This window comes from Musca domestica, unplaced genomic scaffold, assembly GCF_030504385.1.
Source record: "Musca domestica strain aabys unplaced genomic scaffold, Musca_domestica.polishedcontigs.V.1.1 141, whole genome shotgun sequence".
Lineage (NCBI taxonomy): Eukaryota > Metazoa > Arthropoda > Insecta > Diptera > Muscidae > Musca > Musca domestica.
In genome coordinates, this window is record NW_026712194.1 from 1306242 (window position 1) to 1322782 (window position 16541).

General features: G+C 41.7%; 1 protein-coding gene across 7 annotated transcripts in view; it reads left to right on the forward strand.

Moving 5' to 3' along the window:
* Positions 1-10966, forward strand: part of LOC101888526 (protein jim lovell) — an 86243-nt gene extending 75277 nt beyond the window's left edge. For 6 of the 7 annotated variants that reach the window (XM_059119315.1, XM_059119314.1, XM_020036235.2 and 3 more), the window contains exons 2-4: positions 499-3177; positions 6203-6334; positions 8352-10966. In XM_059119315.1, the coding sequence (XP_058975298.1) occupies positions 987-3177; positions 6203-6334; positions 8352-9115 (3087 nt within the window). In that variant the 5' untranslated portion in view covers positions 499-986 and the 3' untranslated portion in view covers positions 9116-10966. The remainder of the gene's footprint in view (positions 1-498; positions 3178-6202; positions 6335-8351) is intronic. The other variant, XM_020036237.2, reaches the window with a different exon arrangement.
* Positions 10967-16541: the final 5575 nt, after the last annotated feature.

Here is a 16541-nt window from a genome sequence, read left to right on the forward strand (position 1 = left end):
GTAATGTGCGATTTGTCTTTAAACTCTAAACGACAACTCCGGAACTTTACTTTTTGGATTAACTAGAGTTCTTCACTTTAAACCAACCGAATGAATTTAGTAGTGGCAGAATCCTAGACCCCCTCCTACCGAATTGAAAAAAAAAAAAACGAAACAAAAGCAAAACATATCCTCAAGGATATGCACGCAGACACGTACATATCTCTCGAATTCACAAGGTGTTGCCCCAGAGTTCCAAGATGTGCGAGTATTAACATGATATATGACAACACTCATTAACATATTATCACAACGCATATGTCAAAGAGCTTATGCCGAATGTGTAGATTGTGTCTAAGCTAATACAACAGGACGCACAGACACATTCCCTCATATGCAGCTAGGCAGCAGGAACTCAAAGCCTAAACCACCGTTCCTCAATCTCCCTCCTTTGTTTCGATGCCTCGATTTGAAAACGAAAAAAATATCTCATTTCCTCTTCTTTTCTTCCCATTGCAGACGTAACAACACCATCGAATATTTGGCCATAGGGAACAAAAAACGATTCATTGCCGCTTGCTCCAGAACACCATCAGCAGAGGTGGCTACAAAGACGGCAACGATGACAACAACCTGGCTGTAAACCAAATTGAAGCAAAACTCAACTAGAAATTTAAGAGGAGAGCGCGTAGATTTCCTAAACCAAACACTGACAGCAACAACAATCTACACAACATTCCACGAAACGCCACGTGATTTCCTAAAAAAAACGATAAATAAATAAAAAAAATCATCTTTAAAACCGAAACCGAGCAGGAAGACAGAACAACCAAGTAACCTTCAAAAATATATCACAGCTCACGTGAGATCTCACTGAGTGATTCAGTGTGTGTTCGTCTGCTGTCTACCCAACGCGTCTGGAAAAGTCGCAGACAACCGAAGGACTAAGAAAGCAAAGAGACAGGACTCACAGACTCCGAAAATAAACAACAAAATACTTCTGTTAAATGCTAAAGGAATCGGAGGAAATCGTTAAAAGGCGTAAACTGTCGTTGTCGGCGACAGACACTGCTACAATTTCAGATATTGTGAGGGGCGAATCCGCCAATATTCCGCCAGGAACGCCCCCTACACCTCCGCCACTAAATATGGCTATGGAAATGGATAGACCAACAGAGGCTCTGGCTTTGACCACACCACGGACGTCGGCACCAGCTGAGGCTGGCGTTCCAGAACACCAGACCACTCCAAACACAAACAACACAGCCGGCATGGTCAGCGCCCTGCTGGCCAACAACGTGACCACAACGACAGCAGCCACCATACCCGACCACTACAGCCTGCGTTGGAACAACCACCAAAACCACTTGATGCGGGCTTTCGACGCCCTACTGCAGTCGAAAACATTGGTTGACGTCACCCTGGTGTGTGCTGAGACCAGCATCAGGGCCCACAAAATGGTTCTCTCCGCCTGCTCACCCTTCTTCCAAAGAGTGTTCGCCGATACGCCGTGCAAGCATCCCGTCATCGTCCTGAAGGACTTCCGCGGCTGGGTGGTGCAGGCCATCATTGACTTTATGTATCGCGGAGAGATCAGCGTGCCCCAAGAGAGACTGCAAACGCTGATACAAGCTGGGGAGTCCTTGCAAATCCGCGGCTTGGTTGAAAGTTCCATTCCCGAACACACACCAACACCTGCCGCCTCCCCTGATGACTTCGGAATGATCGATACATCGTTGCTGTCGCCTGAAATCGGGAGATGCTCGAGCTTTGACGAGGAATCACCCTCCATGGTTACGCAAGGCTCAAAAATTATTCTGCCCTCTAGGCTATTTGGTGGGTCATATCGGCGCGAAAAGGAACGAAAACGGGAACGGGAACTGGAACCCGATTTCGAAAGTGACCATGAGTTGTTGAACGATTCACTGACCAACAACGATCTGTGCACTTCGCCCATGCCAAGACGCAAGCAGGCCAGACCGAGAAGAAGGTCGGGAGAATTGACGCACGACATGATCGGCAACAAGCCCCCTACTCCTTTACCCTCCGTCGATTGTTCTCAAAATAATGATGGACAACAGACTCCTGTGGAGGCCAAGTCCGTGGGTGTTCCAGCTGCAGAAGACAGAGAAAGCTTAGATGCGCTCAAAACTGTGATCAAATCTGAAATATCCGAGACGTTGGAGGACGACGACTCTAATGCCGGTGAGCACGACAGTGGAAACGATAGCCACGACCACCCCGAAGAGCTAAGCGATAACCTAGCTAGTGGCAAGTGCCCCTTTGAGAATGAACGGCATCAAGCCCCATTAGCTGAGGCCGAAGACTTGGAGGAGGACGATAACGAAGAGCCTGAGGACATTGAAGAGCTCATCAACAGCACCAATGAACTGAACAGGAGACGGAAATCCGCCTTGTCCGTTCACTCCGATGGTCCCGAGGACTTGTGTACAACGAAAAAGGACAACGACACGAGTGGACATCATTCGGCTTCTGACAATGAAGACGCCTCGAACAACAACAACAACAGCTCCAAATTGAACAACAACCACAACAATAACAACGGCAATCGTATTGTGCTCTCCCTCAAAGATATACGCCAACTCAACAAACCTTCCTCCTCCACACCCAACTCCGCATCGAACAACCTGAATCCCTTTTCCGCAACAAGTTTGCGAGACCTGCGCTTGGACCGCTCCTCAATGGAAAATCAGTGCAAAATAGAAGCCTTAGAAGCTCAAATGCAAGCAGCCGCAGCATGCGCAGCAGCTGCAGCGGCGAACGGTGAAAACCCTTTTCAGCACATGGAACATCAAATGGATCTCTCGTTGGCTGCAGCAGCGGCGGCGGCAGCGGTGTCCCACCAGCAGTCGCGCGAACGCGACCACGCCATGCAGAGAGAACAGCGCGAAATGCAGCAACACAATGCTTACGCCAGTAGCATTTTAGGACAAATGGGAATGCCGGGTATGCCGCCTTTTTGTTCCGGCCCCGGAGCTCCACCCAGCGGTGGTCCGGGAGGTCCTTCGGCCCATGAACGCTTGGAGGAGAGTATGAATCGCTTGAGTAAGGAATTTACACCCACCTCCCCCATGAGCCTGCCGCCCCCATACAATCCCCAAGATGGACCACCGCACCCGCCCTCGCCATTGCCCTTCCCCGGTATGTCGTCAGCTCTGGCCTTAACGCCACCGCACAGTGAGTAGCAAGTAGAAGTAGACTATTTATTAGACTAGAATGCAAGTAGAGTCCCCGCACTTGTGCCACCCTTTCTATGCAAACCCTAAGCGAACCAGCTGTAAAGCTTCAGGGAAAAGTCAAACATATTAACTCCTCATAAAACAAGCGGAAATCCTTAATAACTGTTTTCTCAAATACGCTTTCAACCTTGTCAACAACGACGCATTCACATACACGTCGTTGTCACACACACACACACATACATAGATATTGACGTCCTTTGATGTAGCACTGCAGATTCGTGCAACGACATGATGTTTACTTTGTCAATCTGATGTTGTTGCAGAACCTCTCAGCTGGCAGAGCATTTGTTTTCGCGATTTAAACGTGACATGTTTTTGTTTTTCATTTTCATTTGACTTTTACGAGTCCTTGTCTTCCTTTTTCGTTTTCGAAATATTGCCCTGCTATACAGCATCATTGCTAATAATGGAGCAAGTTCTTCCCACCGACCAGTTGCGGGATGCTTCTCCGCCATGTCCTTCACATTATCATCACTTGGATGTGCTACTTATGACACATGACGATGACTAAGACCACGAGGATAATGGCAGTGCGTTTTTGCAACAGGCAACATATGTTATGGGAGGCCCCCTCCACTACCACTTTGCGTTGCTTCCTTGGAAGGCGGACGTCGATATGCAACAGTTGTGGGTTACTGCAAATTGTTCTTCCAAGTATGTTCCTCCTATCATCTACTCTTTGAATTGTAATATCGAATTATGTAAGTGCCATTTCCACTGGGACTTGAATGGATGGGTGCTGATGGTGGTGGAGGTGGTGGTGGTGTTATAACAACATTAACCTCTGGCAAAAAGAGAAATATTCTTTAGCCCGTTTGCGTACTTGGGTATCACAGCTTCTGTAAGGAACCGCTATTTAAAGAGGAAATATGCTTCGAACATTTACTTTGTGATGACGGATTTGATCAGATCTTTATCCCCTACGAATACCTATAACGTGAAGGGCCTGTCCATTGATTTCGTATTTTCGGCGCCAGAGCCCTGCTCTCAATACATAATTTGGTCGATGTCGTCAATTCAAGTTTGCCATGAACAGATCTTCTCGTTTGCCGCATCTGGGCTGAGGCGACGTCCTACCATCTCACTTATTATTCTATTAAAATTGTATCCTTGAAGTCGCTTTGTTCAAATAGTACTGCAGCTTCAATCGCCTAGCTGCAAGATGAATGATGAATATACCTTAATTTGTAGAAACAATAGGATTTTGAATAATGGAAAAAATGTAGTAGTTGCGATGGGGGAGAGGGATGAGGTCGGATTCCTAACATGTTCACCGTTCGCCACTCGATTCGAATAAGACGGCTAGTCCTTCTACGAAGCATATGACAACGCATATTATATTGACATTGAGCAAATCAATTGTGAATATGAAAAAAGCCGAGGAGGTGAGGGGGCGTGGGGGCGTGGGGGATTGGACAGACACGGAATTGAATGAGGATGTGAATGATTGCGTTATGTGTAGCGTTGTCGTGCACTCATGTGGAGGTTGTGTGTGTACGAGCTGCGGTTCAAACAATGGCTAGAGACTGTTCTGCTTCGGTGAGGTGAAGCACATTCTCGGAATACATTTGAATACAATAAATCCTCAATCGGAGCGAAAGACGACGCCAAGACGTGTCATACTTTCGTTCATAAGAAAATGTAACAAACAGCATAGCGAATGGGCTGGGATGAAGTTTTTCTGCTTCTATTCCGGCGAACGGGGCATGATTGCGTCAAACATCTGAAAATAACGAGCCGCCGTCTTTGCTAACGCGAATGTCATGTGAGTTTTCTCCATTAACTTACGAATGGATAGATTCGAATTGTGCTCTCTTCTTCTTTTTCTTGGTGCTGTCGTTTATTTGGCAATAAAGCCACCGCGATTCCTGACCACCATGCCTCTCGCGCCATTGGGGGATAGTAACGTCACATGGCCTTGCTCGCGCTTCTTGTTTATTTGTGTTCCACTATTTGAATGTGGATTTTGGCACACAATTACTCCGCGAGTTTTCCATTCCATGATTTCGGCAATTTCGCATTTCCGCGATACTCATTCCTCTTGCGATTAGTACCCCCGGCATTTGCTACCACAAAACGCTCTTTATTGCCATATATGGTGTATTTTGTCGCATTACCTTCGCACACGACAACTGGTGGCGGTAATTCTTCTGGCAGAGTCCTTAACTTTGTTTGTACATCCTGCGGAGTCCTTGCGGCCGTCTGTCCGCTCACATGTCTATTTGTGCAGCAGTGTGTGTGTGGAGGAAGGCGCTTGACTGCATGCAGGAATACACTCTTCAAGGCAAAATAAATACAAGGATGAAGCGAATGCATGTCTCCCTGCCTGGCAGTGGGGCAACGTCTTCCTTTCCTCGAACGTAGGAGTTTTTCCTCAGCAAACGGATATTATTAATACTCGTATGCGCAATGTGGATGTAAAGAAGTTCCGTTTTTATCTGCCTGGCCTGGCCTGGCTCACGAATGTGGATGTGGTGGGGATCTCTTTTGCGCTTCAGTCAAAGTTTTCTTTTCATTTCTAATGTTTCTTTAAAAGGGGCATTAAAAACGAAAACTTTCTTCGGGTTATGAGCAAAGGAATGAATGAATGAAGGTTGTTTTTCATTGTTGTTGTTGAAATACTCTGTCACAGCTAGTGAATCGATTTGTTTGTCAAATTCGATGCGAATGTAGGGGGGCCTACCCTTGTACTGTCAATTTAAATCATTGCTCCAATATTTTCCCGCATAAATTTATGAGTTATTGGCAAAAAAAAATATTGTGAAAAAATTACCCTAATGGAAGTAAATTGTACTCCCGTACTCCCTAAGCATAACTAAGAACGATAGTTACGGACGCAGGGACTTTGTTTTTTTTTTTTTGTTTTTGTTTTTGGTTGGTAGAGCATGATATGATTTTCTCATTTCAACGCAATATATATGTGTTTCTATAATTTAGAATTGTTTTTCTTACATTTACAGTGTTTGGATTGGACTCTCCATTGGGCCTCTTTCCGCCGGGCATTGATCCTGGAAAACTTTACAACCCACTCATGGAAATGTCAGATCCGCGGGGAATGCCCGGTGAAACACCGCCGTTCCTCAAAAAGAAAAGTAAGTATAGATCAGAAACAGTCATCGAATCCAACATCCGCATCTTTTTCAAACTTTCTCTTCGGATTCGATCCAAAAAGCCTTTGGCAGATCAAAGGTTGAGATAAGTGATCTAAAAATGAAATTGCAGTTTATTCTTCAATTCAGTTCAGTTCGCCATCATGTCTACAGAAGTCGTTCACACAACACACACACACTCGCACACCAACTAGCGCAACTGCTAATGTAGACCTGTCAATCATTTGTCCCAAATTGTAACGCATTCGACTGGTGATAGAAAACCCAAGATTCTCTGGGCAAATCCATTAATACTTTTGAGGTTTCTTACACTTATTGCCCTAAATGAGACGTTTTTATATGACAGCGGATATGAATTATGGCCGCATACACGAACTGTTTCTGGTATTGTTGCAACAGATTGCGTTACCGATCACACCGTTTAGTGGCGAGACCGGTGTCGGGGCAAGACAACATAGGGCAATAATCGAACTGTGATTGCCACTGCAATCAATGACGGACGACTGACATGCATAGGTGCACATGCACAATGGAGCCAGTGCAGGAAAACCGCAAAATTGAATTTGCCGCCTCACATGATTCCAAGGCACTGTAACTCAGTGTCGTTTGTTTCAATTGCGGTTCTCACTCGCTCACTGCAAAGTGTCGTCGTAAGTGAAAATGCAATGTTTCGAATGGGTTTCGCCATTGTTCGAGAGCCATACAACAGACATGCAGCTTGGCAATCGGAAGTAGTTCGCGAAAATCCATTTGGTTTTGAAATGTACCACAACTGATTCGTACTCCAGCATGGCAATGCAGCAGGCAGGGTGGATTACGCGCACAGTGACAGCCTTAATACACCGCACCCGCTACACACTGGGAACAACCGATCTCGTTGTGTCGGTGTGATTAACTGATTTGTTCACATTTTAAACGTGATTTAAGATTTGTTACAAATACTTTTGGGTGCTTCCATCCCACTCCGCCGCCATCCTTTTGAGAGCCTGACAATGGTAAAGTAGCAACAACCCGTGGCGACAGGGGGAACTAATAATTGTGCCAGTATTTAAACATTTGAAATATGATATGAAGATTTTTAAGGAATTGATAGTAGGGCTCTACTATGAACGAGGCATAGCAGTGGTTAGAGGAGGAGGGATAGAGGGGTCGGTTGTTCTGGCAGAACACTACTGATTTAGTTACTCGGAAAACGTGTTGACCTTTTTGGCCATGTGGGGTCACAAAGAAGAAAGTCAATGGGAAGTACTGTCCTGATTCCAGGCTGTAATATTTTTATGAGTGTATCCGAGCTACAAGCATGCACACACACACACACACACACACATGCATAAATACCTATTTGATTCGATTAACTCATGTTGTCGATGTAAGTCAGCGCAGAAGATCACATGTTGCATTGTTGTTGCCGTTGAATGTGGTATTGTGGGTTCAATGCCGATTCTGTCGTCAACATTGCAGTTTTGGCAACAACCTGTGGCAATAAGATTGCCAAGCGATAACATCTCTTGGCGTGGATGTAGCCAATACACAGAGTAACACACACACACCCTCCCATAGCCATGCACATATACAGAGCTCACAATTGAGATCTTCGGTATTTGGTTTGGATTTTTATTGAAGTTGAAAGGATTGCTGTTGTCTGTCTGGGCAACAACAAATTGTGTTCGCTTTGGTTGCTGGCGATGGAGATGACGATGACGATGACGGCTCGGCGGGAATATGTGGTGCATAATTTGCATATGGAACCACCACAGTGTGATCACTGATAGTGTGCAATGTAGCAATCTCTGTTGCCGCAACTCCACTGGGTGTGGGTGATGAGGTTTTTTCCGCCGTTCGTTGGCTTGGCTCACTGCAACGAGTGCCGTTATGGAGTGCTGAGAGACTGGAAAGCGAATTGTTTTTGGGCAATCCGAAGAGATACAAAAAATTAAAACATTAGTGCCAAGATTATCTTTTTATTAATATTTGTTTTGTTTATTGTTTTTGTTTCTAGTGCCCCGTCCCAAAGGTCAGCACTCGGCTCCTCGGGGTGGCCCACCCCGTTCGTGGACGAATGCGGAGCTCACTGAAGCGCTGCAGCACGTTTGGAATAAGAAAATGACCACGTCGCAGGCCTCCCGTATCTTTGGCATACCCTACAACTCGCTGCTGATGTATGTTCGCGGCAAATACGGCAAGAGTCTGAAGCTGGAACAGCTACGCAAAGATTGTATTAGCGGCCCGCCTTTGGAGCTGTTGCAAATGGGTGTGAATTCTTCTTCGTCGAATTCGAGTAGCAAGAATTCGTCAGAGACTAGGGAGCAGAAGGAGGCGCGGAAGGAGGCTCAACGAAATAGCAACAACTCGACGAATGCCAACGACATGGATTTGGTTTGTGGCGGTCCCATGGCAGGTTCAGGGCCACGCAGTTCCAGCTCGGAGCCCGACCTGTTGGGAGGACCGAATTCCCTTTTCAATCCCTTCAATCCCCAAGGATTCTATCCCGATTTCCCGGGAGGTTTTCCGGGCCTTCCCCTAAGTATGTTGAACCTGTTACCTCCCTCGGAAAGACAGCATGCAGCTGCCGCCGCTGCGGCCATGCACCATTCCATGGTCATGGATGAAGACTGCAAATCCGACCGCTCTAAGCAATCTTCCTCCGTAGACGACGAGTTCTCAATGGGTCGCGAGGACCGCCACCGTCACAATGAGCTCATGCCAGCCAACAACTCATCCACCTCCTCACTGTCCCAACAAAATGGCGCTGGGCAAGATTGAAATTTGTGGCGGGACTGGGCGAACAACCCGCTTGTATTCCCGCCGCCAGAACACAATGGATTTGACCTTGTACCGCCACCACCTCACAACCTGTCTCAACTACCCACGCCGTCATCAAACCACCCCGACGCTAGCGATGGTGGTCTGCGTTGTGCAATAAGCCGAAGCGGAAGTGCCCCCGATGAAGACAAGGACCATTTTCGTCCGCATATTTTCAAGGAATTCAATCAAAATCTCTACATGGCTCGTAAGAAGCTGCGACGTTATCGGAAAAGGCATCTAAGAATGCACGAAATGCACCCCTCAAGTATGGATAGCAGCTACAGCACCAAGGCCAACATGCCTGGCGACACCTACCTGGGCATGCAGTCGCCGGCAGTGGTCAGGACATAAGCAACGTGGAAATGCTCAAGGTCGCCCATGGGCTGGATATCTGTAGAACTATAAATTAGCCAATAACAAAACCAACAACAACAACAACTGTGACTTAATGTGTAATTAATTTGCAATATTTTCTCCCCTAACCTCTAGCCTAGGCATATATACAATTTTAGAAATGTTTCCTTTGTAAAAATACACAAACACACACACACAGATACACATAAACGAATACAAAGACAAATAATACCCGTATGTATATGTAAGGCTGTTTATTTTAAGTTTTCTTCCATTTCCGAACAACGATTCACCCTTTTTTTAGTTTGGACCGAAGAGCTTGTTCTTTGGTATTTTTAGTTCCTATATCTCCCATATTTAAGTAGATGCTTATTTAATTAATATTTTTATTTTTTTTTTTTTTGTTTTCCAATCGCAGGCAGGGCTTACAAAGCCCGAGTGTGATTTTGTCCCCAATTTAAAATGCTTTATTATGTTAGAACAAAAGTTATGTTTTCGTATAAATCAAAATCGGCTTGTAAATAGTACGAAGAGAAGCGAGTAGAATAAAAACTAGATCTAAGACGCCCAAGGTCCCGACGACAATGCTGGACCAAGGACAACAACACAGAATAGTATTATGACAGTACCAAAACTCAACGATATCGCCCCTCCCCTCCCATTCTCCCAGCAATTGTAGAAAATGACAAATAATCGTATATACACACATACACATATTTACAAATACTCAGATACAAGTTACTTTAATTTATGCACAAAACCAACAACAAATAAATCAACATAGATATAGTAGTAAGAATTGTATGAATTTAGTTTAATGTTTAGCAAATAGGCAATAAAGCATAACCACTCCAACATACACACAAACCCATTTAATACATACATACATACATACAAATATTCGTGTACAGAAAATACAAACATAAACCAATTTTAAAAAGCAAAACCTGACTTGTGACTTTTTTTTCTACTTTACTTTTTGTACAGAGAACAGTAAAGGACTTCCTTAATTAAACCAAAAAGGGACTTAATACTCGCTAAATTAAATAAAGAATAAAAATCGAATATGGAATGTGGAGTGCGGAGTGCGGACTGTGGTCCCGCACTCCAGCAACCCCCCTCAACATGAAGACGAATGAAGTCTTTTCATGAAAGTGAAAAACAAAAAAAAACATCAACAAATATGGTATACGCTGTAGAACGAAAACGCCACAAATACAAAATCGAGAAAGAAGTAGCACTCTTTCCGAACCCCTTCATGTACAAATCAGAATAGTAAGAATTCCAATTGACGCACCTTGCAAGCTAGGCAAGAAAGCGAACTCTGAATTTATTAGAAACTAAATAGGCAAAGCAAGGCTAATTTGGGTACCGCCGTTCGTGGTCGGCGGACATCAGGCTGATTGGTTAACCGAAACACACTCACACCTACAACTCCTTACAATTTGAAAACAGGGTAAACAGATGAACATGAATGTAGATAATATTTATTAACTCCCAAAACAAAAGCGATTTTTCAAAAATAAAGCATTTTCTAGAGGAATATATACATTCGGTCATACCATACAATACAATATACACTCATACAGACATAGTACTTGAATCTATTTTGTAGATCAAGATTGTGAAAGAGGCAGAGATCTCACTCAATTTTGAGCCGAGCAGTGCATGATTTCTGTAGAATAAAATCGAAGATTATATACATAATTTATTTGGAATCTGTAAAGAAAAAAAAAAATAATAACAACAAAGAAAATACAGGTGGCAAAAATATGAAAACCCCAGTTTAATATTTAACTTTCTCAAAAAAAATAAAATAAAACAAGTATTGTAATAATTCAGAATATCAAAAATAAAAACCATTGAAATACAAGATATTGAAACAAGACGTCAACATTATTCACTCATTTATTTCTGTGTCGCAAACTCCGAACACACCGTTTGTCCGGATTTTCCACGCTCTCTCTTGGGTATGTTTTTTCTTTACTTTTATAGTAGAGAGCATGGCAAGCATGGTGATGCGACTACCTATTAGGTCTACAATAGGTAGTCGCATCACCTCAGCTGAGGGCCCTAAAGTATCTTTGCTTGTAGTACCCATTACGAACTTCAAATACGAAATTGTCAGGAGGTATAGTTACATGGGGGATATAAGATATCATGGACCTATATATACTTTTCTCTTTCAGGGGATTAGGTACTCAGAGGGAACTCCTTGTGTGGATTTTAAGCCAGTTCCAAGAAAAATGTGGCTAAAATCATCAAAATATCGAATATCACCATTGTATGGGGGCTATACGATATCGTGGATCTATATAGACAATTCTCTTACTCTCTCTCTCTATTGAAAAATGTGTCCAAAATCATCAAAATACCGAATATCGGGAGTTACAGTTATATGAGGGATGTATGACATTGCGGACATATATAGGCAATTCTTTTTCAGGGGGTAAAGTAGTCACGAAGAACTCCTTGTGTAGAATATCGGAAAATTCCATTGAAAATGCCGCCTTCAAAATCGTTAAAATACAGAATATCGGGGGTACCGTTATATGGGGACTTTACGATATCGTGGACCGATATAGCCCATCTTCCAACTTGACCTGCATGCAGACAAATCGGTGCAAATTTTTAGCTTTCTATCTTTATTCGTTGTCACTCTAGCTTGACGGAAGGACAGGGCAAAATCGTCTTAGAATTTTACTCTGACAAAGAATATATGTATATACTTTGTTGGGTCTAAAATTGAAAATGCCGAACTTAATATACCCTCCATACTATGTATTGTGGAGGGTATAAAAACATCCAATAAACTCATAACTGACACAATATCTCTTTCGATTCGCTCCATTGTAAAGGACTTTTGAAAAGCAGACAACATCATCTAACATTTGGTAGAGACAGTTAATAAGATATCAAGTGAACACACATACACACACACACACAATATTTCATAACATATCCCCTTTCTACAAGCGCCATCTAACACACCACTTCAACAATCAACATGTTGCTGTCTTGGCTGTCACAGGAACAGCACACCCAGTGATTCGTGTCAGAACTTTAATGCATCAGTTCAACCTAAACACATCTTATCTATGTTTAGCCAAGACAAACCGCTACCACAAGCGCTCCCAGCCATGACATCAACCTTGACACCATTTCGGTTTTTGCCTGCGCTGCCTCACTTATTACTAAAGATACACACTAGTAAATTGTTGCGTGTAAACGCCTAAACAGCGTTGGGATACCAGTGTGGATGGTGGAATATCCATGCCCTTCCTCACACAATGCATGCTGACTAGCCTTTACCATTTCACGTCTTTGGTAAAAGTTAACAAAGCCATGGAATGGTAGACTTGACAAAATGCCTTTAATAAATAATCATTCATCGGAAAAAATATATATAGGCGCTACTCGCAACATAGAGGGGCATGATAATTTTAAAAATACAATTGTAGAGTAGCATGACAAATAATATTTTCGGTAAATCAAAAACATGCGCAACAAATTGCATTCTTCCATTGATGTGTTAATTAATTGAGTATTGCACCTACTTTTAACATTACGTAACATTGATATGTACCATGGCAGAAGAACACAGGTAGATGCATCAAAGCGTGGGAGCATTGATATGTCAAAAAAAAAATTAAATGTTCCTTAAAATGTAATTAGATTTTAATATGTTTTCTTATACGACGTCATTCGGAGGTTATTGTAATTCGTGTTTTCCAGCAATTTTTATAAATTTTTTTATAATTTTTCATTCAACATTTTCAATCCCAAAATTGGTTTGACAGTTCATTGTCCCAGCAGCTGTGTCGATGCGTCTGCCTATATTCTTCTACCATGATATGTACGATGCGATATAACAACAACGATTAATTCACTTGGTGTCAATGTGTTGAAATACCCTGTAATGTGGCATCTTTAGGCAAAGGAATAGTTGGAAGTGACGATGCCAAAACTCGTTTCAGCTGTCCAATTAGAATAACGTCGTTAATCAGTTATTCAAAGCAAACGAATTCAAACGACACTAACCGAACCGACGACTTTAACGACATAAGGTTCATTTATTACTTTGCATTTCCGAGCTAAAGATCAACATTGGAATCCGAACGCACGAAATATCTACGGATCGACAAAAATCCAAACACGAAAACAGCGAAAACCCCGAACTGAGAACAGATTAACTCTCATCAAAACATACGCACACACAGAATAATGTTAACAGCACAACTCATGAGCAAGGGAACAACAAGAGTGTAATCTCATCGGAAAGTAAAAAAGGAAACACTATTTTTCGATTATTTTCCACTGGGAGATATTGAAAATCAATATTTCTCTTCATTTTTCCAATTATTTTTTATCTAGGACGCGCTTAAATTATAAATGTGCCCATAATGAACTGCACTCGCGAGTCGCGACTGGCCGCCAAAAAAACAGAAGGAAAACTGAAGAGGACGAATTATCAGAAACAGTGTAGTCAACTTTGCAATCGATCGAAATAATCGCCAAAATTAAGTCATCTAAAAAAATGCATTGCAATGCGATTACATATCATGCTATGCATTTTTATAGCATACCTTTAAACTCTCCCCAGAATATTTGATCTGAAATGCAAGAATATGTGTGTTTATATTGCAATATATAGTGTGAAATTTATATAGTCAAAGACATATAATATAATAAGATGGGACATTACATTGTTAATCGTCTTCAAAAGATGGCGTTGGTAGTGCAAAAAAAAAAAAATGTTATGTCACGATATCGTGTCATAGCATTAGGTTATAATTTAACGGAGCTGACACATTTTAAAGGCTGTTGTTGATTTTTATCGATTCAATGTACAAGGAAATGCTCTGGAATAGATTTTTGAGAGCATGTCTATCATAACTGATATTTTTTTCCGCGTATTTCCGTCATTTTTCGGCGATATCGGAATAACATATTTTTCTAAAATTTCCAATGCATTTCTGTTATGCCGCCTTTCATCTACTACCTAATAGAAAAATTAAAGCCCATATACATTTTGTCCAGTCTTTATAGTTTTATGTATTTGATATAGTATAGCGTTACTTTTAAGTTTGAAAATTGTTGAGAGCTCCTCAAAATTTTCTAAAAAATGTATGATGACTTTAACATAATGTGTAATCGGGCCTTAATAAAGTAATTTTACATATGACCCTAACATGATATGTATTCGGGTCTTATGTTAACTTCGCTTGGCACGTGATTCGCTCTCTATTCGTTGATCGTTCATTAATTATCGAAATAATCGCCATTTATTAAATACCTTCTTAGTCCCCCACACAAAATTTGCTGAGCTAACAAAGATTTTTGCCCCTTTTTTCCATTCAAATCACTCACAGAACTAAGATGAACCAGTAAAGAAAGTCTTAAAGTCGGGCGGGGCCGACTTTATGATACCCTACACCACTTTGCTAATTTAGTAGAGCTCCACATAACAATTAAAAGTTTTTATGGGAGAATTCAATCATACACGCTATGATTATAATTATAATTTAAAGTTCAAAGGACTAAACATGCCGAAGCATTTGTATCTTTTAAATTCGGACTTGTATTGACCATTTGGTGCACAATTAATTTGAAATCGGATAAATATATATATTGGAGCTATATCCAAATCTGAACCGATCATGATAAAATTTGGCAAAGATATTTCTGAGCTGTATTTGATATATTTCCCTGAATATCGTTGTTACGGAGTGCATATTACGGTTGTGGGTAACAAATATAACAAATCGGTTGAATAATATATATGGAGGCTATAGCTATATCTGAACCGATCTTCACCAAATTTGACATGCTAGCTTCTAGACTCAATTCGGTCGTATGTGCCAAATTCCATCCCATTTGGACAAATATTAGACGTTTGGTGCACAATAAAAGGTAAATCGGCAGAAGTTATATATGGGAGCTATATCCAAATCTGAACCGATGTCGATAAAATTTTGCAAATGTATTTCTGAGCTGTATTTGATATATTTCCCTAAATATTGTTGTTGCTGAGTGCATATTACGGCAGCGGTGGACAAAAATAACAAATCGGATGAACAATATATATGGGAGCTATAGCTATATCTGAACCGATTTCGATCAAATTTGGCATACATATTTTCAGGCCTAATTTGGTTGTATGTGCAAAATTCCATACAATTCGGGCTGATATTACACGTTTGGTGCACAATAAAAGGCAAATCGGACGAAGATATATATGGGAGCTATATCTAAATTTTGACCGATTATCTCCAATTTCAATAGGGTTCGTCCTTGGGCCAAACAAATGATCTGTGCAAAATTTCATCTGGATCGGGCAATAAATGCGACCTGTACTTTGTTTACAAAAATACATGGACAGACGGACGGACGGACGGACGGACGGACAGACGGACGGACAGACGGACGGACGGACATGCATAAATCGACTCAGAATGTGATTCTATGCAGATCATCAAAAGGAACTATGGGTCTATCTCGTTTCCTTTTGCCTGTTACAAACAAATGCACAAAGACATAATACCCTGACCACCTTGTGGTGTAGGGTATAAAAATGTGCGAGCATTTATCGAAGAAATAAATGATGACATTTAACAATTCAAAACAGAAAAAAATTATTATTAATTATTATTATTAATTGAAAATTACGAATGAAAATATAATGTTGAATGGCGTATGAACATTCAAACGAAAGTAGATTTTGTTCTCTCCCTCATGCGAGGTACGCTTTTTGTCCAAGAATTGGAATATTAGCAGAAAGTTGGAAAAGAAGAGCTTTCTGCAAATATTAAAAAAAATTGCTTCGACAAAAAAATGGAACATACCAGTAATGTATTGGCCCGATTTTCCGTTTACGATATCGAAAACAATTGCAAAACTATTACATTCTTGCTTGTTCTGAAACAGGGCATGGAACATAGTGCCTTTTGCAACATTTCAAATTTTGAATGCACAACGGGTTTTATCAGAATGTTTCATTTTGGCGATTATTTCGATCGTTTGCAAAGTT